Source organism: Leptonotus elevatus, chromosome 2 (assembly GCF_054856555.1).
Source record: "Leptonotus elevatus isolate MCC_2025b chromosome 2, RoL_Lele_1.0, whole genome shotgun sequence".
In the NCBI taxonomy this organism is placed as follows: Eukaryota; Metazoa; Chordata; class Actinopteri; order Syngnathiformes; family Syngnathidae; genus Leptonotus; species Leptonotus elevatus.
In genome coordinates, this window is record NC_141240.1 from 4,823,183 (window position 1) to 4,848,912 (window position 25,730).

At 40.5% G+C, this 25,730-nt stretch overlaps 1 protein-coding gene and 1 long non-coding RNA gene across 9 annotated transcripts; one reads left to right on the forward strand and one right to left on the reverse strand.

The window, feature by feature from the left end:
• Positions 1-2,230: 2,230 nt before the first annotated feature.
• On the reverse strand, positions 2,231-24,171 carry LOC147178237 (protein-tyrosine kinase 2-beta-like). 8 transcript variants are annotated; one of them, XM_086068122.1, is made up of 30 exons: positions 24,026-24,171; positions 23,645-23,946; positions 22,060-22,238; positions 21,906-21,993; positions 21,749-21,828; positions 21,596-21,658; positions 20,177-20,231; positions 19,950-20,090; positions 18,450-18,521; positions 18,276-18,377; positions 14,132-14,252; positions 14,005-14,035; positions 13,799-13,824; positions 13,644-13,691; positions 13,466-13,560; positions 13,297-13,378; positions 13,101-13,201; positions 11,098-11,213; positions 10,925-11,025; positions 10,757-10,846; positions 6,819-7,023; positions 4,950-5,040; positions 4,826-4,870; positions 4,585-4,707; positions 4,475-4,507; positions 4,258-4,282; positions 4,151-4,191; positions 3,917-4,051; positions 3,129-3,209; positions 2,231-2,936 (listed from the first exon to the last, which is right to left on the reverse strand). In XM_086068122.1, the coding sequence occupies exons 2-30, from the start codon at positions 23,846-23,848 to the stop codon at positions 2,718-2,720; spliced, it is 2,793 nt and encodes a 930-aa protein (XP_085924248.1). In that variant the 5' UTR covers positions 23,849-23,946; positions 24,026-24,171; the 3' UTR covers positions 2,231-2,717. The 8 variants fall into 8 exon arrangements, 7 of the variants coding, with proteins under 7 accessions (XP_085924248.1, XP_085924246.1, XP_085924245.1 ...); XM_086068120.1 differs by having other exon boundaries at positions 10,757-11,025; positions 13,799-13,821; XM_086068119.1 differs by having other exon boundaries at positions 10,757-11,025.
• On the forward strand, positions 8,664-15,101 carry LOC147178238 (uncharacterized). Its single transcript, XR_015094047.1, has 4 exons — positions 8,664-8,745; positions 8,833-8,930; positions 13,117-13,163; positions 13,248-15,101. It is a non-coding gene; the product is annotated as an uncharacterized LOC147178238 (long non-coding RNA).
• Positions 24,172-25,730: the final 1,559 nt, after the last annotated feature.

The following is a 25,730-nucleotide window of genomic DNA, read 5'->3' on the forward strand; positions in this document are numbered from 1 at the left end:
ATGCCTTGTCCCGCATGCTCGGTCCAGCCGCCGAGGGGTCTCCACCCGAAACGATCGTGCCGGAGAACAGAGTGTTGGGAGCCCTCCAGTGGGAGGTAGAGCGAAAGGTGGTGGAAGCAACTGGCGACCCGCAGACCCCGGTAGCATGCCCTGGGAATAAGTTGTTTGTACCCACACACCTTCGTCAAGAGGTGCTGCAGTGGGGGCATGTGTCAAAAGTGGCATGTCATCCTGGGGTGGGTCGAACGCTGTCCCTAATAGCACAGAAGTTTTGGTGGCCAGGGCTACGCAAGGACATAAAAGAGTATGTCACGTCCTGTACGGTGTGTGCTCGTAATAAGCCCTCTCGCCATATGCCAGCCGGTCAGCTCCGCCCCCTGCCCATTCCCCACCGTCCTTGGTCGCACTTGGCGCTGGATTTCGTTACCGGGCTACCACATTCCAACGGGCAGTCGGTGATCCTTACGGTGGTGGACCGGTTTTCCAAGATGGCGCACTTTATCGCCCTGCCCAGACTGCCCACCTCGTTGCAAATGGCGGATATCCTGATAAGGGACATATTCAGGATCCACGGGATCCCATCCGACCTAGTCTCCGATAGGGGGCCTCAGTTTGTGTCCCGGTGTGGAAGGCTTTCTGCAAGTCTTTGGGAGCTACGGCTAGCCTGTCTTCGGGCTATCACCCCCAATCAAATGGGCAGACGGAGAGAGCTAACCAGGACTTGGAGGTGGCGCTCCAATGTGTGTGCCATCAGCATCCTTCCTCGTGGGCATCCCACCTTCCATGGATCGAATATGCCCACAACACCCTCGTGTGCTCTGCCACAGGTTTGTCCCCGTTCAACGCTGCCTACGGCTATCAACCCCCTTTGTTCCCTTCCCAGGAGGGCGAGGTTGCCATTCCCTCGGTCCATATCCACCTCCGCCGGGCTCGCAGGGTTTGGCGGGACGCCAGGAAGGCCCTGTGCCGCACAAGGGCCCGCAACAGGCGACTCGCGGACAGGCACCGGATCCCAGCACCATCCTACCGACCGGGACAGAAGGTATGGCTCTCCACTCGGGACCTGCAGTTAGCGGGGAGTTCCAAGAAGCTGGGGCCTCGGTTTGTCGGCCCATTTGAAGTCGACTCCGTGATCAACCCGGTGGCAGTTCGGCTCAACCTGCCACCCACACTCAAGGTGCACCCAGTCTTCCACACGTCCTTGCTCAAGCCTGTCTCTGCCAGCCCATTGTGCCCGCCGGCCGCGCCCCCACCGCCTCCCCGGGTCGTCAGCGGGCAGCCTGTCTACACGGTTAGGGCCATACTGGACTCTCGAAAGCGTGGCAGGGGGATGCAGTATCTGGTCGACTGGGAGGGGTACGGTCCTGAGGACCGCCAGTGGATCCCCCGCTCCTGGATTCTGGACCAGTCACTTGTCCGTGACTTCCATTCGTCGCACCCTTCTCTGCCAGGTGGTCCGCCTGGGGGAGTTCGTTAGTGGGGGGGTACTGTCATGATTGGGGTCAGCTGTTTCTGTTTTCCCTTGCAGTTGCTGGGGAAACAGCTGGAGGGCGGATCCCGCCAAACACACCTGCTGCCCATTAGCTCGTCAGGCCAAGATAAAAGCCTGACAGAAGCAGCAAGGAGTGTCGGGTTATTACTCCGTGATGCTACTCTGTATCTCACACTACTCGCTGTTCTATCCGCCCTCGGGCGTGGTTTTGTGTTTCCTTGTTTTTGATTAAAACTAAGTTATCAGCATCACTGCCGTGGCTCTCCTACCTTCCTGCATTTGGGTCCTCCACTCCGTTTCGTGACAGCCAACTTCAACCGTGACAGATCGTGACAGGGTAGGACTAGATACGTTTTTAACTTCCTCCTACCCCTTTTGAACATATAAACTCTTTTCTTTCTTGTAATGTAATGTTTTGTGTTTTCTTTCTGTTTATATGTTCAATAAAACCATAAACCAACAAAATTATGCTGTCTATATCAGCATCATGATTTGCCACACCTGTAAGGAGGGATGGATTATCTCAACAAAAGGAGAAATGCTCTCTAACACAGATTTGAGAACAATATTTGAGGGGAAATTACCTTTTGTGTATGTAGAAAAAGGTTTTGATCTTTGAATCCAACTCACAAAAATGGGAGCAAAATCAAAAGTGTTGCATTTATATTTTTGTTTAGTGTATATTAGTGCACTGTACTGTACAACCAGATTATATACTAAATATTTGATTGTGGATAGTTTTTGTTTTAAAAATATTTTTATTGAATTTGTGCATCACAATGCATATGTAATGTTTTTTTTTAAATCTTGCACACAAGAAATACACATACAGTAATAAAAAAATAAAATAAAAAAACAAATACCAACATTTCTAAAAACTAAACACTTTCAAAAAATAAAACAAAATAACAAAACTTTTTCCTTGCCATTTTTATGTTGGTGAGTGAGCACATTGTAAAATCACTCAACACAATCATTTTCTCCTTTATTTTAGTCCGGCAACAGTGCCAGCTTCAACAACCTTCATAGAATGTGTTGTTCTCTTTCACTTCACAGTCAATGAACATACACACGGTTTTGCGAATGTGAATTTTGTGGAAATGTGGCAGATGTCCAACTTTGAACAAACATGAGAGTTCCGTTCAGTTAAATGTTTGCTTCTCCATCCCGTACTTCTGGTTTTTATGAATGCGTCATCTATTCTACCTTTAAATAACAGAATGCCTTAATCCCCTAAATTGTTCTCATCCTGTCTCATCCTGACACGGGCCTGGTCCACCGCATCCAGCAGGTTCTTGGAGTTGAGTGCCAGGGTATGTGCGGCAGCCAGCATCTGTCGTTGGCACTCCTGCTTCAGGGTTGTCACTGAGTTCTGCTGGGCCAATCTCATTTTATTGATCAACTCCCCTAAGTCCTTGTTCAGCAGCTTCTTTGTGCCTATGATCTGAGACGGGCCCATGAGAAAAGAACAAAACGTGTGTAAAAATGTGGGCCCATTTCACATTTCATTTTTTTCACATGAATCAAACAAGAATGTACAGTATGTGCAAAAGTGGTATTGGCTCATGGCGGACATTTTAAAAGTTTTATGCCTGTAGCTGCAGTTATGCCGTAGGCATACTAAGAGGCACAATACCTCGCTTGTAACTGAGCTGTGCAGGGAAGGCATGACATCATCAACGTGTTGAATGAGGCTTCGCAAGGTGACGCCAACTGCCTGGATGGAGAGGAGTGAGGAGGGGGACAGTAGGCCAGGTTACATCCAATTTAATAAGTAACTCATCATTCAAAGCCAAAAACGTATAAATAGGTTTTTATAATACTTTGTCCTTCACGCCCAAAAATATTATTTTGTATGCTAAAGCATACAGAAGGCTTTGATACAGCGTCTGACATGAAGAGGTCGCTTAAAGCAATGGTAGTTATTACAAAAAACGGCCAGTAGGTGGCATCAGAGTGTAAGAGATCACCCAAGGCAGGGGTAGGCAAGTTCGGTCCTAGAGAACCGCAGTCCTGCATGTTTTTTATGTCTCTCTCCTTGAACGCAGCTGAGAGGCTCCTGTAGAACGTAATTATGAGCTGATGATTTGAAACACCTGGGTTGGAGGCAGGAGACACCGAAAACATGCAGCTGCGCCTCTCTAGGACCGAACTTGCCTATCCCTGACCCAGGGCCATGTTGCAACAAGCTCTTTTTGCCAAGTTTGTGAAAAATGATAAAACTTAGCTATATTCTAATGCTAATTGCTGCAAAACGGAAACAGATACAAATATACTTTGAGAGAGACTCTAATCTTTCTTTTGTTAGGTTCCATGTTTTTATAGCAATAGAACAGACTATTCTGTGGTCACAATCCAGTAAAACAGGGGGTTGCTTCAGTAAAAATGGCTGCGAGTGAATGTACAAAAAAGGCACACTCTTACTTTGACAGCGTTGGGGTACTCTGAGGCAGGCAGCATGTTGACCTCATTCTTCAACTGCACCACCTGTTTGACAATTGCCATGACGCCCGAGTAAACCTGATCATCTGATCGGTCCAATTCAGCTGTGGGGCGAGACTATAACACAACTATTCTGTTGTAATTGTCTGCACCTGAATACAATAATACAAATTCGATTCAATCAGCGGACCAAAAGAGAGACCATGATGGTTTTACCAATGTGATGTCAGGAGGCACTGGGGAAGTTGGTGGAGAACCTTAAACACAGTATGTGTTCACAGTATTACCATTTGTGGAATTCAATCATCACCAAGGCAACTTACCGTCAGATGGATTTTTTTCCGGAAGCTGCAAAATAAAAAGCGCCTGATCAGGCTGTTGCTTAGTGCTGTTTGCAGAACAGCTTTGTTTTTTGTTTTTTTTTAACAGTTAAATGAGACAAACAGACAGGTTCAATTTTTGAGCACTAATTCAACACACACAGATGTCTACGTCAGTATTGTAGTACAAATATTTGAGCTGTTGAAACAAATATTGCACCTTGGCGTTTGAGGCTTGTCTCACAGCAGGGTCCTGCAAGACAAACGCACTATCCATATGATTGTGTGCGTGTACATGTGCGTATGTGTGCGCAGAGGTTGGTGCATCACCATTTGTCGCTCCTCTTGCTCTAGCCACTGTCTATCCATCGCCATCTCCCTTTTTTGCCTTTCAAGAGTGTCCTCAACTCGTGCTTGCTCTTTCTCCCAAACTGGCGTCTCCCAGGCTGTTCCCTAAACACGCCCACACACACACACATGAGCATAAGCTGTCTTTGACGTGATGCAACTCAATATATACAATGTGTGAGTGAGCAATGCACTGCAATTTATGGACAGGTGTGAAGCATACCTGCATGTATGAGACATGGGGGCAGGTGGCGCCGACTCTAGAAGGCTGATGAGAGATTACAAGAAATGATGTGTTAGTAAAAAACTGCAAGAAGTAACTGCGCCTTCTTGTGACTATACAGCACCTTTGGGGGAGGCTCAGTGTCATCATAGTCCAGCGGCGAGCTGGGAGTGTTGCAGTGTCGTGTGTCTGCCTCCTCTATTTTGAGAATGTCCCTTTCATCGGAGCACAATGTGTGTCAGTAAATTAACATTAAAACAGGGGTCTCCTCAAGGCTCCAATCCTGCATGTTTTAGATGCTTCCCTCTTCCAACACACCTGATTCAAATGATCAGGATCAGCCTGATAATGATAATGATGGTTGTTGTTGTTGACAAAAAAAAAAGTTTTTAAAATAATATTTTTGCTGAATTTTTACTACACAATACATATGGTAAAGTATTTTTTCCGCACACAAGAAAACCACCCCAAAAAAAATAATAATTAAAACTAATATAAACTCAATTAAAGTAAAGCATATTGGGGAAAAAAAAAAAACAGCTTTGAAAACTAATTAAAATGAAATAAATTACAAAAAAAAAGTTCAAATGAAATATAAAGTAACTAAAACCCTGGGACTTACATACAGTATAACACATAATCTGCTTGACTACAACTATTCAGACTTTGAAAATTCAATATTACATGACCTCTTTTTCTCTGTGAGTCACACTCATATTTGTATCACTCTTTTTTCCAAAGCGGCCTTGATCCTGATCATTTGAATCAGGTGTGTTGGAGGAGGAAAACATCTAAAACATGCAGGATCAGGATCGTTATCAGGCCGATCTTGATCATTTAAATCAGGTGGCTTAGAAGAGGGAAACATCTAAGGCCCCGTCCAGACGGAAGCAAAGTCAGCTTCGTTCCTCAAACAAATCTCATACACACAGAAGCATTTCAAGACTTGTGTGTGTCCAAAAGAAGACGCTGAGGACGTTTAACGGCTGTAAGGTATATGCCAAGTCTGGAGTGGCGCTGTAGCGCAGCCACAGGGGAGTTAACAGAAAGCGTAGAAGAAGAATCAGCAAAGAAGACAAAAAAATGTTTTTCTAACTTTATTGCAATTAAACAAACATGGCTTTGCATTTAGCAAAACAACATGACAAAGACAAACACAGGAGAAGTGACAATGGCGGGTGATTTAAGTACAACACCGCTTGTTGAACGTGGGAATAAAGAAGCAAAATATCTTGCTGCAAAAGCATAAGCAAGCTAAGGAGGCTGCGCAAAACCACTACAACACGGCTATCCGCCATTGTTGTTGACAGATTGACGGTTCGCGCGCAGTCGTCATCAATCTGCCAATCATGGCTCACCTGTTTTTTTGGTCGTTTCCTGTTTCTTGAGCACGAGCAAAGTCATCTTCAGTCAACAGCAAGTGGCAAAATGTGTTTTTTTAAAGGTATTTATTGTAAGTTATTGCATTAATTAATCATAGACAAAATATTATCGTCTTACTGCTGAAATTTGCTAATTGAGTCAAGTATCCCTTTAAAGCGATACACCATTTGTTAAAAACTAACGAGCTATTCGGAAATGGTTCATTTCAACTCTTCCCTGAGAAAAATCGTCCAATAGTATGAAATGTCTTTAAAATGTGTGCTTCAAACAGGTAGTTTAAACTTCCGTAACTTGGTGACTTCAACAAGACACGGAAGTGCACTCGACCCCGCCCTCTCGGGTTAATGGCACCACCTCTGGTAAAGGTTTGCTACACCCACAGAAATTTGAGAAGCTGGCTGCTCCTTTTTTTCCCCCTGCTTGCATATGCTCTTTGGAGAACAATGGATAAACATCGATCAGAATTAGCACAGCATGTGGTGATAGAAGACGAAGCATTATATACGAATGCATACATTTTGTCTTTCTGGAATTAGCTTATTTTTAAGGGCAGCTCTATCTTATTCAGTAAGCCAGCCTTTAATGGGGGCTTTAGCAAGAAGATGAGTACCTCAGGGAGCAGACGAGCTGACTGAAGCTGGGACGGATGTACGGCTCGTAGGTCCAGCAGCTGCTCAGTAGAGAGTAGACATTGGGCGGGCACAACATTGGTTTGGGAAGTCGGACGCCAGATTCCAGCTGGGTGATCACCTGCCCATTTTCCAGCCAGAGGAATGGTTGTTGGCCCATGGAGAAGATCTCCCACACACACACACCTGTTTGGACGCACGCACGCACGCACGCACGCACGCACGCACGCACGCACGCACGCACGCACGCACACACACACACACACACACACACACACACGCACACACACACACACACACACACACACACACACACACATTCTGGTTTACATGTACAAATTAGCCATCAGGTCCATCTCAGTGTCTGTTATGTAACAGTCCCAACAAAATGCAGCTTGGTGGATGTTAAGTGACCTGGGAGACTTTGCATCACAAATCTTTGCATGGTATAGAGGTAATCATAACCCCAGACCCCGGGTATGTGTCATGGCTGTCTCTGCTCAACAAGGCGCTGTCATACTTATTAAACATTGTACATCATTTTAGGTGTCAGAAGAATTGGTCATGTTTTCCCTTCATGATAATTCTTGAGAAGTGCCCGCACAGATTTTCATCCATTTAGAAGAGCGCTCAATGCCATCTGTCTGGAGATCACTGGTGTCTCTGGACAAAAATGCTTCTCCTTCTCTTTCTGCTCATTCTGTCTTTGGCTGAGATTCATGTGCATTTTCTGGACAGCTTCAGAAAAAGGCATGAGGGTGGAGACATTTCACCGAGACTTTTAGATGTTCCTGAGCCAAAATCAACTCATTCCACATTTACTGGTGGACTTCTTCAAACTTAGTATCTTTCTTAACAAGAACATTTTGTTGTCTGTGATTAAGGCCCTGTTTACATGGAAGCTGTTCCTCAAAAGAATATTGAACACACATAAACATTTCAAGACATAGGTGTGTCCAAAAAAAGACGCTGATGACATTTAACGGCTGTAATGTATATGCCAGTCTGGAGTGGCGCTGTAGCGCAGCCACAGGGAGTTAACGGAAAGCGTAGAAGAAGAATCAGCGAAGAAGGCAAACCACTGATCTGAATAGCTGATAGGCCAAGACTTATGAAGCCGCGAGGCCGCCATATTATTCCTCCCAAGAAACGTTTCTCGGCATACGTTCCTATACATTTACAGTATCTAAATATATAGACATATATAAATATAAATACATACTAGCCTATGAGCTGTACATGTCTAATCTGTACGTATACTTATCGTTTAAACCAGGGGTGGGCACACTCGGTCCTCGGGGGCCGGAGTCCTGCAGGTTTTGAATGTTTCCCTTCTCCAACACAGCTGATATATGATCAGCTCATCAGCAAGCTCTGCATAACCCTGATAACGATCCTGTAGATTGGAATCAGCTTGTGTTGGAAAAGGGAAACCGCCAAAACCTGCAGAACTCCGGCCCTCGAGGACCGAGTCTGGTTCATACAGTAGTCTGCTTGCGAGATGGGAGGAGTAAGATGGCCGTCCTGTCGCTTCAAATGCTTGTACGGGCGTGTATGGGCTATCCAGTAATATATACAGATCAGTGAGACAAACACAGGAGAAGTGACAATGGTGGGTGATACAAGTACAACAACATCACACAAAATATTTTGCTGTAAAAGCTAAGGAAGTTGTGCAAAAACGACTACGACACAATTATCCGCCATTGTTGACAGACTGGTGGTTCGCGTGCAGTCATGCGAGAATTGGAGCATACGTCATCAAACTGGAGGAGTATCCCGCATATGGTGTCCACATTGGAACGTACAGGGCGTGGTTTGAAATCTTTCCACTGTGGAGTCCGGTTTCAAAAGTGATCGGTTTCAAGCTCCGAAACGCTGCCGTCGTGTGGATGAACTGCCCAAACAGTAAGAAACTTGAGCGGATACATTGAAACAGACTTTCGTGTGGATGGGGCCTATAATAGTTTGTAATAGTTTACTTGCTTTAACCAGGGTGTGCTCAGTTTGGATCATGTAGAGGCCTGTCTCGTCAAACCCCCATGTTGCCTTCGCAGCTGTGGTTATCTGCATGCACCTTTGTGGTCTATAAGGTCTTCCATACTTTTGAAACTTTTTAAGGTGATGACATAATCTCACGCATGCAATGATGTTTTTTTTGCTGCTATTTCACCTTTCTTAAACATGTGTTGCCCAATACAGAAAATGGCTGTCAGGACTGAAAACACTTTTCACACACCAAAGAGAAAAAAAATGACTGTAAAGGGTTCATCCCTGGCTTCGGGGGAACTGAGCTGGATTAAAGCCCACAATTTCAGACATGTCGCCACAAGTTCTTCTTGATAAAAGTTCAACAATTTATGTATAGTGCTTTAAGAACCCTGAGTGTCTTTTTGTGGCTGTTTAAATGGAAGCACTTCACTCACTCCTGGATCCATGACACCGGAATCATGTGCAAATTATATTGGTCTTTATGGACACGTTGTAAGTGCCAAGTTCTCTTCAGGCTTGGAGCAAACAAGTAGTAATGCCTGTTGCTTGCTGTTTAAAATAGTTTTCCTTATTAGGACTTGATTTTCGGTCTTGGCACCGCAAGAGGTCCCCATAAGTGATGATGGAAATCAATGTTTGCTTAAAAGATTAATGAGTTTACACACACGGGGGGAGCAGCGGGCTTGGGGGAGAAGCAACAAAAAGGTGGTGTGTGCAAGGTGGTTTCAAATTGCCCCATAACCATCCACAAGGGGAGATCTTGAAGTCTATCTGCCGATGTCATGCATGGACCCCAAAAAATAGTTTCTATTTTTGCAGTGTCAGGCCGCAGGTGTACTCGAGTTGACTTCGCACTGAGCACTCCTCCCTCTGCAGGTGAGGGAGGCTGCTATGATTAGCCGGGAAAACGCTTTGTTCCATCCCAAAAAGGTGCACAATGCCGCAAACGCCCATTACGCCTAGTTCTACCAGTGCAAAATCTATGAAAATACAATTAGGAAGAAAACTCTGCCCATGCCCACAGTTAGACTGTGCTTTACGCAAAAATAGACTGCATCGTCTCATTGCCAAGGAGACGACCTCGGCTGGCCTAATCAGGAACACAAATCACAGGAGAATGAAGGGGTGAGGGATGTAAGGGGGGCTTGAGCATCTCCACAAGCATCAGGATAAAGGGTCCAAAATAACAGCTGTGTTTTGGTAGCAGGTCAACAATAATTTCAGTCAGCCTTTTCCCAGAGCTCTCAATAAGCATCAGTTGGCTGAATTGGTGATCAGTTCTTCGAGAAACGAACCTATCCACATTGTATTGCAAAGTGCTGCTCTTATACTATTTGTATTCAAACAAAATCTTGTTGCATTGTTTTGGGTGCTGGAGCCTATCCCAGCTGTCTTCGGACACCCTGAAATGGTTACCAGCCAATCGCAGGCAGTGAATGTACTGTATATTAACTCATTCCCTCCCAGCCATTTTCACTGAAGCAACCCTTTGCTCCCGGCTGTTTTATTGGATTTTGACAGATTTTGCAAGGCTCACAGAATATTGTGTTCTATTGCTATAAAAATTTGAAAAGAAAAGAAAGATTAGGGTCTCTTCTTTCATCAGGAAAAAAGTATATTTCTATCTGTTTCCGTTATGCAGCAATTAGTTTTTTTGCAACATGGCCCTGGTTGATCTCTTATACTCTGCTGCCACCTGCTGGGCGTTTTTTTTGCAATAACTACCATTGCTTTAAGCGACCTCTTCGGGTCAGAGGCTGCATCAAAGCCTTCTGTATTGAAAAAAAATCGAACAAACATAAAAACGTATACATACGTTTTTGGGACCACGGCAATATATAAAATATAACGTTTTTATACGTTTTTGGGACCAAATGAGTGAAACATTTGTGTTTATAGATAAAAGTGGCATGAGGGGGTCTCTAACCAAACATCCAGACGTCACTGGAAACGGTGAACCGACGGAAGTTGATGGATTCTGGCGCCATCCATTTGATTGGCAATCGTGAAACAGATGCTGCGTAATCAAGGAGAGAAATGTCAATAAATAGAACGCTGGCACCCGGAATCCTTGTGCTTGTGAATGTGTGTGTACCTTTATAGTACTCCTGGTCATCAATGTAACGAGAGAGACCAAAGTCACCAAGCTTGACACAGTCAGGAGATGCCACAAGAATGTTTCTCACTGCGATATCTCTAGAGAAGCACGGTAGAATGCACAATAATGGTAAAGATGGCACATAGAAGGAAAATGTCATCTGCACATACCTGTGCACCATCTTGAGGCCCTCCAGGTAAGATAAGGCCTTGCAGATTTGTAGACAGTATAGGATTAATGTTGCTGTAGTGAGGACATGTTTCTGCTCCTTTAGATACTTCCCAAGCTGACACCATAATCACAGAAGAACATAAAATGACACATTGATTTTTTAATTATTATTATTAATTTATTTTTTACTTTACAGTGGATAGATGCTGAAGTCTTAATATAGGTGGGCCAACTAATATAAGGTAAAAGCAACCTTCGAGAATCGAGTATCCCCCAATTCTCAAGTGGGACGGGTTCTTCTTCTTCTCAACTTAACCCGTTGCCACAGAAAATAATTCCCTTTCTCCCTGTCCTCTTCATTTTCTGCTCGAACTCCAGTCATATATAGTATGTTTTCTGTCACGATGAGAAATGGCGAGAGTCTAACTCCATCCATAAAACTTCCCGTTGATCTTCCGCTTTGCTTTCAACCTAGCAGCACCATTTCCAGAATGCTTCTACCAATATATCCACTGTCCCTTCTCTCGCAGTTTCTCAATCTGGCTTTTCCAGATTTGTGTTCAAATATTCTAATCTATGATGTCCCTCTGAGGAGCTCATTCCTGATAATGTCCATCCTCATCGTCTCAAAGAGAATCTCAGCATCTTTAATTCTGCCACTTCCAGCTGTGTTCTGTCTTCTGGCTATTGCTACTGTCTCCAAACCCAACAACACGTCTCGTCTCAAACCCTATACAAACCTTACCAATTACTTTATCTGATGCTCTTCTGTCACAGAACAACTCCAACACTTTACTCAACCAGCTCTGTCTTGCTTCTTCTCTATTATCCACCTCTCTTTCATACTTTGCATTGCTCAGAACAGTTGGCCTCAAGTACTTAATCTTTCTCCACTTCTACTGCTTGTAAAACCACCATTCCTCCGGGCCTCCGTTTTATTAAATTGTCTTGCTGCAATGGCTTTAATTTTTCATCTGTCCAGTGCTTACACCATCCTTGCTAGGTTCTTTTAACCCTGCTCCCCACAATGTCACCTGTAAACATCGTAGTCCAGGGATCTTCCTGGCTCACCTCATTAGTCAATCTGTCCATCACCATAGCAAAGAAGAAGGGGCTCAGATCCGATCCTTGAGGCAGCTCCACTTCTACCTTTAAATTTGCTGTCACTGCAGCTGCAGATGTCACCAGTGTTTTACTGTGCTCAAACATGTCCCGGACTCGTCTAAAACGCATCTCTGTCACTCCAGATTTTCTCATACAATACAACACCTTCCATCTTGGTACCGGATCATATGCTTTTTCTTAATCCACAGACATAATGCAGATCCTTCTGACCTTCCCTGTACCTCTCCATTACCTTTCTCAGGACAAATAGGACATCTCCGGTGCTCTTTCATGGCATGGAACCATATTATTGCTCACAAATCTCCCTTACTTGTCTCAACCTGGCCTCAATATTTCCCAAGTGGTCATTGCATGGCTGGGCAATTTAATTCCTCAGATTAGAAGAGATGAGATGAGATGAGATTAGATTAATCTCATCTCATTTCCTCTAATCTCATCGAATCGAATCAAATCTAAATGAGATGAGATGAGATGAGATTTGATTTGATTCGATTTGATTAGAAGAATCATTATACACTTATACATTCTTTTTCAGTGAACATGATTGCTCTGATGTCAGGGCTGGGCGGCATATGGACCATAGGCCCCTTTTGGTTCTTTCATCTGCGCACTTACATTATCAAGAGCCCTGTAATCATTCTATCTCTGATTTATTTATTTATTTTAATTAAAATTAACTATTTTACATACTTTTCAATCTTTTTTTCAACCTTATCTAAAAATTACACATGCTTGCACTCAACTGCTGTTCATGGTACGTGTAAATAAACTATGACATACCATCATTGCATGCTGTGATCACAGTCAATCATTAGTTTTTATCTTTCAGCATTAACATGCAATTTGTGACTGAACATAATATTAATTGCATGCACACCTCTCCATGTTCACAGAGTTCCATGACAATCCAGACCGGATCAACATTAATGACTCCAATCAGGTGCACAATGTGGGGGTGGTCCAGATTTTTCATCAAGTCTGCAATTTAAACATTGAAGGCATTTATGTATGTGATTTGTTTCAGGAAAAGCATGTATGGATGTTTGGTGTCATGAATGTGTGAACAAACTGACCAGCTTCACTGAGAAACTTTTCCTTCACGCCTGCTAAGCAGTCCTTGCAGGTTTTGATGGCAACTTGGATCGTCTCACCTGTCTTCATAGACAAAACACAGTAACTGCAATGATTTGATCGCACGGAGTAAGATATGCAGTGATGTCATTACAGCGCAGATCAGCTTACCTGGCTTTTATACACACCATCATGAACCTCGCCAAAAAAGCCCTCACCCAGGATCTGACCTAAAGTTACATCCGCTCGGGAGATCCAATGCTTCTCTGAACGTACAAACATGTTTTTTTTTTAATGATCGGGTTATATTCTTTCAGGCATTATTAGGGTTTGGGGAAACCTGACTCACCAGACAAGTCTATTGTGTTCTCAGGAATCTCAGCATAAATGTCTGAACCTGGAGACAGAAGAGAGAAAATGCTGAAAAAGTGCCTGTCAATGCTTATGGTGTATGCATATTAGTTTATTGCAAGTGTGCAAGTCGAGTGTGAAACTTAGTCAAACCTCTATTGTGTCCAGTTGAATCACTGCTAAAATAGATTAAACATATATAATTAAACTGATAATATATAGTAATTTCAAATATCAACCACAAAAGTAAAAACAATTGTTATCAGTTACATACTGTAATATGTTCCAACAATTTTCTAGGGTTGACATGTTTGACCATGTACAGTACATTTTGAAGGTGCCCTAAAGGTTTAACTTACTGTTTTGGAATGTCGGGTAGTTTTAGTCTCACTGTAAGAAAAAAATGATTAATAATGTTACCAAACTTGTCACAAGCGTTCATTTTAAATGGCTTCCTCATTTTAGGCCACTGCTTCAAATGTGTACCTTTGCTAGGCCTGCTAATGCGCGAGCCCTCAGGGGGGGAGCACTCCAGCTGGCAGAAGCCATCAATTAGGTTGGCCATGTTTTCTGCAACAGCCATAGACTCCGTACTCACTGAGAGAGGCTGCGGGGTTGAACAGGATATTAGGGCTAAACTAAACCACAAGGCCAGAGCACTTTGGCTGTGTAGGAGTGCAAACAATTGCGTAAAAAGAAAGATTCAAAGTACTGGAGTAAAGCTTTAAAAGTGCAGACTCTGAAATGTACTGAAGTACAAGCAAGCAAAAGAAGAAAAAGAAGCAAAAGATAAAAAAGATTTTTTACTGTCAATTATTATTTGATAACTTGGCACAACAAAAAACTATGCACACAAAATAGTCTACATCTTTAAACAACTTACATAGTGTTTGTACTGAGAAGAAGAAAAATCATGTTACATATTGCACTACCTAGCGTTGACTTGACTTTCATGCTATCAAAACAAAATGCTCCTTTATAATACAGTCAACTGGGATAGCGAAAATCCACATATAATTGACATCTATTTAAATGCAATGGAAAAAAATTATTTAAACAAAAATGTTGCTTTTCAAACCTCCAACTATGCTGTATATATATATATAAAATAAAAGTCTAATTTGAATATTTCATATGACATAGTTAGAGGCTCAAACAAGTCCATAAGTCATAACAATAGAATTTTGTATGCATGCCCAGTTTTTACACAATGGCTGTTTTCTGAATAGCACAAAACTCTTGTAATTTTGCCCAAATCAGGCATTTCCTTTGAAGTGAGATAACTTAGTCATTTATGAATATTTTTTTCACTTTCAACCGCTCAAAATGTTCAGTGGCATCAGACCTATCTATACATATATAGTTTTTATTTATTTATTTATTTTTTATGCCCCCTATGGACAATAATAGCAGTATTATGCTAATAGCAAGACTAACTATGCTGTATATATATATATATATAAAATAAAATACTAATTTTAATATTTCATGTGACATAGTTAGAGGCTCAAACAAGTCCATAAGTCATAACAATATAATTTTGTATGCATGCCCAGTTTTTACACAATGGCTGTTTTCTGAATAGCACAAAACTCTTGTAATTTTGCCCAAATCAGGCATTTCCTTTGAAGTGAGATAACTTAGTCATTTATGAATATTTTTTTCCACTTTCAACCGCTCAAAATGTTCAGTGGCATCAGACCTATCTATACATATATATATATATATATATATATTTTTTTTTTTTTTTTTAATGCCCCCTATGGACAATAATAGCAGTATTATGCTAATAGCAAGACTAACTATGCTGTATATAGATATAAAATAAAAGACTAATTTGAATATTTCATTTGGCATAGTTAGAGGCTCAAACAAGTCCATAAGTCATAACAATAGATTTTTTTTATGCATGCCCAGTTTTTACACAATGGCATTTTTCTGCATACAATTCTTGTAATTGTGTCCCAAATCAGGCTTTTCCTTTGAAATGTGATAATTTATGAAAACTTTTTTTCACTTTCAACCACTCAAAATGTTCAGTGGCATCAGACCTATCTATACATATATAGTTTTATGGACAATAATAGCAGTATTATGCTAACAGCAAAACTAACTATGCTGTATATATATATTATGGATAGATATAAATCAAAGTAAAATATTTCATATGACATAATTAGATCCTTGAATAAGTCAATAAGTTGTAACAAGATATTTTTTTCTTTAGAATAAGAAGGTCAAAGTCACAATAACTGATTTTGATGACAGAATTTATGAGTAACACTTTAGAACAAATATGCAGAATTCATGAACATGAAACACCACTTACTGAAACGAAGAACTACTACTAACTAAACACCAGAACTTCTCTTTTTTTTTTCATTTAACATTTCATGGAATGGGTCTTGATGTGTTTTTTGCAAATGTAAGTTCCACATTTTGCGCAAAACGTTTGAAGCCCGAAGTGGCTTTGTGCAAAGGCCACATTGTTTGCGCTTAGATGGGGGTCCAGCACGCTGCTCTGCATGCTCCACCTGCTCCACCAAGCCTTCGGCAGAAGGCTTTGCTTCCCGTTTCAAAATTTCAGGCCAAATTAGAGCTTTGCCTAGTTCCTCAAGTCGCTTGAAACTTTTCTTAAGGTTCACTGTATGATGCCCTGGTTGGAAAACAAATCTAACGCAGTTTCAGGGCTGCTGATTCTGGCTACTGCGTAGAGGGTTGCCCCGGGGTTAGGAATGGGATGGGGGAAATAATGTGTGGCCACTTAGTGAGTAGGAGACCATAATAGTTTTAAATTTTTTGAGAGACACTCATTTCTTTGCCCTGATCGCCGTCATTTTCATCATCCTCTGCCTCCTCGTCGTATAATAAAAGTAAAGAAGTTCCAACACCCAACCAGTAAGAGTTGAAATTCAAACAATAACAATAAACAAGTGCATATTTTTTTGCATTTGTGGGCAGTACCTTTATATTTTCTTGTGCACACCTGCTAATATGCATGCCCAAATAGACTGAAAGTGAGCTAAGACACATCAACACCAAACTTTTTTGTAATGCCAACCGTTTTTAGCACATTCATTTTGACCAATATGCAGCAGGCTTTGCACTAGCAAATTCATTTATTAGCCTATGGCGCTACCTAGTGGATTTTGGGTGTTAACACTCTCAACACAAATTCCTCTATTTCCATGTTTATGACTCGTCAAAGAAGCGATTGCATCAGTAATCACGGAAAATGCATTATAACACATCAGGTTTACAGCATATAAAAAACTGTGATTTATAACGGGAGTCAATGAGCCAAAATCGGGCATTATTACAATAATTTCGAGTTAATCTCTCCCTCCTGTTCGCAATAATTATAAATTGCAGCATGGCGCCAATTTGAACTTCTACATTTTTTAACAATCCTGGTGAAATGTCAGGTCCCTAGTGTATTTTTTTCAAATGCTTTTTCTTTGATGAAACAAAGAAAAACATAAAAATGCCAGAAAATGGACAAATAACACCGACGGGTTAAGAAGAAGAGGGGATGCCTCACTGTGGTGAAAATGGCCTTGTCTCAACCTTTGGGAGATTTGTTGACACCATGGAATTTAAAATCAACATCGTTTTCCCTTAAAATTATACATTTTCTCAGTTTAAACTGTTGACTTGTTCTCTATGTTCTATTCTGAATAAAATATTAAAAATTGGCACTTCTACATAATTGGCACTTCTACATATTTGCATTCAGTTTTTATTCACAATTTGTATATATAGTGTCCCAACTTTTTGGGAATTGGGTTTGTACATTATATTAAATTCTTGTAATTTTTGCCAAAATTAGGCATTTCCTTTCAAGTGTGATAACTTTTTTCACTTTCAACCGCTCAAAATCTTCACTGGCATCAGACCTCTCTATACATATATAGTTAAAAAAAAATTTTTTTTAATGCCCTCTATGGACAATAATAGCAGTATTATGCTAACAGCAACATTAACTATGCTGTATATATATATATATATATATATATATATATATATATGTGTAAAATAAAGGTCTAATTTGAATATGTCATGACATATTTAGAGGCTTGAATAAGTCCATAAGTCATAACAATATAATTTTTATGCATGCCCAGTTTTCACACAATGGCAGTTTTCTGAATAACACAAAATTCTTGTAATTTTGCCCAAATCTGGCTTTTCCTTTGAAGTGTGATAACTTAGTCATTTATGAATATTTTTTTTCACTTTCAACCGCTCAAAATGTTCAGTAGCATCAGACGTATCTATACATATATAGTTTCTTTTAATGCCCCCTATTGACAATAATAGCATTATTATGCTAATAGCAAGACTAACTATGCTATATATATATATATATATATATATATATATATATATAATATGTTTTTATTCACAATTTGTATATGTAGTGTCCCAACTTTTTGGCAATTGGGTTTGCACATTATATTACTGTAAAGACAAATTTGGGGTTGACTTCCCCTTTAAGCAACAATGTATTTGGACTTCGTACAACCACCCCCACCCCCACCCCCATTCACCCTCCCCCCACTGCACTGGTGTGTTATGCAAATATGACACAATCTCTTACTTAGCATTAAGGCTGTCATGGGAAACTTACCTGCTTGGTTCCCTCTATGTATACAGTGAGCAGTGCACGGCCATGACTCTCTGCAGAGAACAAGATACTGCTCACCTGAGAGAATGTGGCTAGGCGGACGGGCTGGGGGAAAAAATACATCTTTATTTCACCAAAATGTACATTAAAAGCTGGAAATAGTTTTATTTAGCTTACTATTGTATTGTCAGTTTGCTGACTGATTCCTTCAGCTCCAATGACCAGGTCTATAGTTACACGCCAACCATGCTATAGGGAAGCACATAGTCACATACATAAATCTATCTTGTATGTGAGAATATTCTGTAGGAACAGAGCAGGACTTGCAAAAATGGGCCAGCGGTAAGATGCTTCCTATCATCAGCTAATAACAAAGGTTTTTATGCTACACTAAGCAGCCACAGCGTTTGATACAATTAATAAACCAAAAGCTGATTAAACAATCCTCGTCTATGGCACAGGAAGCCGGAGCACTAGTAGGTGTTCTCCTTATTTTTGCAAAGGTTGAATTAATGATAAAACAGGTGCTACAAAAGTAACTAATGTTGTGGTGGGTAAGACAATATTACAATATACCTCCTGGAAAGTTCACTGTAAAAAAATACAATAAAACTGTTGTGTTGCCTTCACGGCTTTTTCTATTTAAATAGGTTAATTGCTTTAAATAATAATGTTAAAAATATGTCTATGTTATTAACAAAGGTTTCTTAATTGTTTGGATGGTAGAAGACCATTTTATTTATGTTTAAAGTAAAAATAATATCGTTTCACATACTTCCGGTTTCTGATAACGCATTTCTGAGACGCCATCTTTGGCGAACAGAGAAAACGCAGGAGCAGAGCCTAAACGCTATCCAGTGCCATCCACTTAGAATTATCAGGCAGGAATGCCGTAAATTTCATTTTATTATACTTTATGCTTACGAGCATGCACATTAATGCTTATTTTCGTACATTTGTTATTGTAATGTAATGGATGCACTTTGTGTTTGTTTTGTATTGGCGTTAGTGTGTGTATAGCGATTGATTTTATTTTTGTATTTACAGTTTTCACCACAGGCTTATGAAGACAATTAAATATGCTTCAACTGCACTCCAGGGTCTTAATTTGTGGTTTAGATTGGTGTCACCATATCTTTGTTGAAAACACTATAACTGTAATATAACGTTTTTTTATATTACAGTTTTTGTTCCCCTGTATTTTGAAAATATCTTTTAATTTACAAAAATAAACTCTGATTTTACATGTCAAATGTAAAATAACATGAAATCACTGTAACTGTAAAAACACTCAATATTTCTGTTCTTTTACAAAAAAACCTCATTAGAAATACATATATTGATTGTTAAAATACGTTCACAAATGTATCGTAATTTCACAAATATTTGTCTGTTATTTAATGGAATAAAATGTCAAATTCAAATTAACCGTAAAAAAAGAAAAAATATATATTTACTGAGATATTAACAGTAAAATTACGTAATTTTGCCATAATTTCTTTGTGAATTAACAATTGACAAAAGTGAAAATAACTATAATTTCTGTAATGTCCTATAGATGGTAGCATTCATTGTATTAACATTTATTATGAAAGGACATCTAATGAGATGTACACTGTAAAAAAAGAAATAAATTGTAAAATTTTTAAGTGTAACTTTCATTCTGCACAGACTCACCACCAGTTGGCAGGCAAATCTCTCCTGTGTATAGCTGTAACACTGAGCCAGTGTGCTGAAGAACTTGACCATGCACTGCTCCTGGTTCAGGGTGCCGTAGCCTTGAAAAGTCTGCCGGATCATGCGGCGTAGCTGCTTCGGCTGACATGCGTTAAGTCAAAAATCGCAAATCACAAAGCTCGAAGTGGCAGAAGACACCACACAATATATAAGAGATGGATCGCTACCTTCATGCTGTTGATAAGCTCTTTTGGAAAGAACAAGTCCAGTCCCACATCCTTCCTAAAGGAGAAAAATCTGATTTATTAGTACGTATTTGTAGGTCACACATGACCTACAAACACAATGTGCAACAAATTTGGGACTTTGTGGAAAATGTACAAAGAAAATATGATGGTGTTAAGACCATGCAAAACGAAAGTCAAACATCGTCAACACACACACACAAAATACGACAACGGAGGCCCCGGAGTGTTGACCAACTGAAGTTGTGCAGTACATCAAGCAAGAATGGAAAAGGTTCAAGGTTCAACATCAGTTCTCAAATTGAGTGTCGTTAAAAGGAAAGGTGATGTGCCAAAGTGTTAGAATTGTCTGTTCCGGGTTGTGTGGAACGTTTTTTTGCAGCATCAAATTAAAAAAATTGTGAATATTATATATTTATATACAGTATTATAAAAAAAAACATGTATCAGTTTGAACATTTAATATTGTGTCTTTTTAGTGTATTCAATTGAATAAAGGTTGAAAATGGTTTGCAAATCATTTTATTTGGTTTTTATTGACGTTTTACACAATGTCCCACAGCTGAGTGTCATCAATCTACCACACACTGGCAGCTTCATTAAAATGAAAACATCTTGATTGACGCTGTCAAATAGGTATCATTGTAATAAAATGTTTATAAATTAGGTTTTGGTTTGCAGTTGTGAAAAACTTTATTACGCTTTAAAAAGGTCACTTGAGATCAGTTCCAGTATTTGTAATTTAAAGCAACACCACACTGAAAATTAATTGTCCGTCATTCCATTAGGAAGTGCATATAAGTTCTAATACTGAAGTGCAAATATCAATGGCATCTGATTACCTGAAAAAAAAAAGTGAAGCTGATTATGTATCAAAATAGTGACATAGACCGTGCAGTGCCATCTTGGCCATTTTTGAGCAGTCATGTAATGAGTCACTTTGACGTAATGCATGCTGTAACATGGCCCTGTTTATTATTGACTTGTTTTCTCGTCTATTTTGCTATAAAAATGCCATATGGTATCATCAAGTATTGCCATCATTTAGATAGTACTTCTAACCATCTCAGGTTTCATATTATTTGTTTGAAAACAAAAAAACTTTTACAGTGGTGGTAGTAGTTGACAAATGCAGCCAGCCTGAGAGCCTCCTAAATAAGTCCGAAAAACATTATCGATTTGTACCAAAACTGTTTTTGAACATCTCTACTGATGCCCAATTTAAATTCTGAAAATGATACAACAGAAGCTGCAATATTTTTTAAGCCAATAATTGCCTCTTATGCTTCCTATAGAGAAAAAAAACATTACCATCACTTAAATGAACCAAAACCGTGGTTGATTTTCACCAAAATGCGCACATATGTCAGAGATCGTATAAATCACAAGGCACTGACTTACTCTAACAGCTCAAAGTTGGACTTTTTCTCCAGTCCATTTGGATTCATGTCTTTGTAGTATCTCCTGCCAACGCAATAAAAGAGCAGGCAGTTGTTGTTTTTTGTTCATGCAAAAAAACAGATCCAGATGTGTGTACTTGGAAGTATGCCCTACCTAATCTCCAAGCAACCAAGCTGGAGAGCCATCCCATCACTGACTTTAGAGGCAAACTTCTGCATGTAGTCACTGCGTACCTGCAAACACACTCACTTTACCTTTAACCATTGTATGTTTAAAAGTCAATACAAGCCCTTCACACAACATAACTCACCTGCTGGTAAAAGTAGAGCATGGTGGTTCTGTCCTCCTGGAATTTTCCTAGGAAATCTGATGGAATATATCTGATCCTTAAGTCATATCTGGAAAAGTAACATACACGTGACTTTCTTGTTTCATTTCAAGCACATGTACTCCACCACAATCACCTCCATTCAGCCTCCAGGTGCTGCTGCTCATAACGCTGGGTGAGTTCAGTCATGGTCAGGTCCGGGTGCAGCCAGTGTATCTCAGACGACTTGAGGTGTTTGAGGAATAGACCATAACATTGGGTGTGTTTTATGCCAGGACCCACGCAGCCACCCAACAGGACACTGTTGATGACATCCTATGACAGAAGACGGTTCTGTTGCAATGATGTCTTGGACTGCGGAGCTGAAGACTTGCTCATACATTACGATGTACTTTAATTAAGGAAAGCACCAAACATATTGACTTGGGTGAAGAGTGGCTAAGAAAGTCTTTCACTGTGCCTTAGAATCAACACTATTGAATCCACTGCTTTTACTTAGTAGGGTCACGGGTGTGCTGGAACCTTTACCAGCTGACTTTAGGGGAGAGACAGGGCACAACCTGGGCTGGTCATCAGCTAATCGCATAGCACATATAGACAAACAACCGTTTACACCCAGGAACAATTTAGAGTCTTCAGTGAACCTCAACCTAACATGCATATTTTTCAAATGTGAGAGGAAAGAGAGCCAGAAGAAAACGCATGCAATCGCAATGAGAACATACTAACAACACACAGGAAGACCGAAGCCCTTTATTGGAAAACCCCTAACCTCAGAACTGTGAGGCGGAAGTGCTAACCACCAGTAATGCTGGTAACTCTTTAGCCTACTATACGTTACTCCAAAATGAGCACATTTTAAAGAATCAAACCCTTTGCCATAAAAGGCAGTTGCAGTTGACCACCTGCAGGTTGGAACAGTGAGAAAGAAATGACAGGTTAAATAAACAACATATACTTCTCAGCCATGGTGCTCTCTCATGCACTATTGTGCACTTAAAAAAACTAAAAGATTGTTTAAAGGATGATCAAATACAGGAGAACACCTGATTCCTAGCATTATAGTACTCACTAAAGACAAATAATACACTATATAATATGAAAGAAAGGGAAACTAGTATTTACAGTTTGAACAAAGTGAAAGGCATAGTGGAAGTATTCAAATTCCCATTCTGGCCTGAGGGCCATGTTGTAACATGTTTTTAGTGCATTAATGACATACATGTGTGCAGCAATGGAGGAAGGAGAATTGTGCTTTCAAGCTGGAAATAAGTCACTGTTTTGAGTTTATCAGCTAAAAACAAAAAATATTTTTTGCACACTGTGTCGCCGACGGAGTGATATCTAGCTTCAATAACTTTACGAAAAAACATAGCTTTCATTCAGTGCAGTGTGCATTCAAGTTTAAAGAGAAAGTCTCACATAAGTACACCGCATAAGAGTGGTTAGTGTTGGTGCCACAGAGCAAAAATTTTATGAGTTTGTATTTATGCTTAGCCCTTTTTGAGTGGAGTTTGTATGAATGTTTGTCTTTCTCATATGTGTCAATCCAGAGACTGACTGATAATCAGTCCAGGGTGTATTCTGGCTATTACAAATGGTCTTACAATAGGTTACAAGACCCTTCCAACTAGCACACGAGCCTCGACACACCCAGAACACCACAATGCAGAACAAAACTACAATAGTATTAGTTAGTGAGCATAGTAATTGTAAAATACCCTGACTGTCGTTCCTTCGTCACAGCGGACCAGTTTGAAGTTCTTGCCGAGGTTAAAACTGTTGCTGAGGAAACACACTTTGATAATCTTCACCGGGAAGATGCTGTGACTGCCAATAGTTGCTGTGGGGGACATGTCTGGGGTCTTGGCTTGGCCGGTGGGAGACATGCTCCTCCAAGATAGAGTACTGGTGTCTCCTGACATTTCACATGCATACACACATACCGGTACACACACTCAAGCAGACAGCATGTAAAATGCAAACGCCATCGTTTTGTCAAACATCCATGAACAAACCAGTGCTGCAAGCAGACAGGAAATCATATCAAATAATGAGCTGTTGCATTTGAGCAAGTAAACGACTTTCTTTCTTGTACTCACCCATCTTGTGCAAGTCTCATAAGCCCCACACAATGATTCTAAGCTGAAACCAAACTAACTTGTCACTTCGTTTTTGAAGTCCGTTATGTGAGAATTATTTTCTGTCAAATTTGTCGACTGTCACCAAACCCTTTTTGAAGCCTCACCCTGAGAAACATTCATGGCAGTAAGCGAAAGAGGAAGCAACACTCAGACAAACGAGGAAGTTGAAGAGCTGCTGTCAGAAAAACTGACAGAACTGATGAATTGTTGAGTTGAGTTTTCTTCCAAATGTTGCTAGTTTTCATAAAAAGATGCATAGAATTTATGGTTTTAAGATGATCAAAAAACACACATTACAGCTAATATTATTAGGGACCGCCCCGAGCTCCAGGCGGTGCGAGGGCCCTCTTGGAATTGTGGTGTTTATATTTTTCTGACAAAAAAAACACTTTTTTGGAGGCCTCAACTTCTAAGTCACCAATTTATACAAGTGTGCTTAAACTTGTTTTTTTCAGGGGTCCCATTGGCGTGTTGTTAGGCGGTGGGGGTACTTTGCTCAGTAGCTGGACCTGGTTGCAATCCTCTTGGCCTGGTCTACCCGAGATGGCTGTCCCGGCCTGCAAGGCCTCCGTGAGAAAGTCTGCCCGGCCTCATTGCATAAATAGTACAATTCAACAGCACCATCTATTGGTAAAATTACTGCACTAAAACAGGAAGTGTCTATTCTATCTCTTCGTGTCTCCAATACATTGAACCCAGTCGCAGCTTTATACAGTTTTACCTGGGGTGTCAAAAGGGTGGCAGGTGGTTCAGTTGGTAGGGCGCAGCTCACCAATAAATGTGAGATCACAGGTCTGTGGCTTATTGCCAACTTGGACACTGTGTTGGTGTTATTGGTGATTCTAATATCCCAGTAACAGCACCACAAAAAGGCTGGCATTCCATTATACTCCAGAGTGTTTTAGATGGTATATTCTCTTCTATACTTTCTTGTAGACTCACTGTCAGAAGTACAAGGTCTCCTTGGTTAGATAGGGATTTGAGGCAAGCTATGGAAGAAATTGACCAAATAAAAACAACCTGCTGCTGTGTCTGGTAATTCTGTTGACTGGCAAGCTTATCAGTCATTGAAGAACAGAACTCATGAAGAGAAAGAAAAAATACGATCACAACAAATTTAATGGATATGGTAAACATTAACTTTTGGGTTCAAGCAAGATGAGTAAAATGGCTTCATTTATTGAAGTGTATCGGAAATATGTTACCAAACCGCTGCTTACCCTTTACAAGATTGTTTCCTTAAGCCATTCAAGGAAACTGAACGTTTAATTGCAGAACAATACACATTGAACCAGCGGTGTAGTCAAATACCGGTGGTTATAGAAAATTATTTTAGATGGCTAAAGGGAAGGTGGCGGTGTTTCCTGAAAAAAATTAAAAAAGACTGTGACACTAGACTGGTGAAGTCAATGGTATTATTATCTGGTTTGCTCTAGTGTTTCCCAACCCTGGTCCTCGGGGAACACTATCCAGCCTGTTAGTCACGTCTCCCTTATCCAACACAGGTGAGGATCATTATCACAAGCTTCTCCAGAGCTTGCTGATAAGCGGATCCTTGGAATCACCTGTGTTGGAATAGGGAGACATGGAAAACAGGCTGGATAGTGTTCCTCAAGGACCAGGGTTGGGAAACGCTGCTCTACACAACGAACATGAGATCATG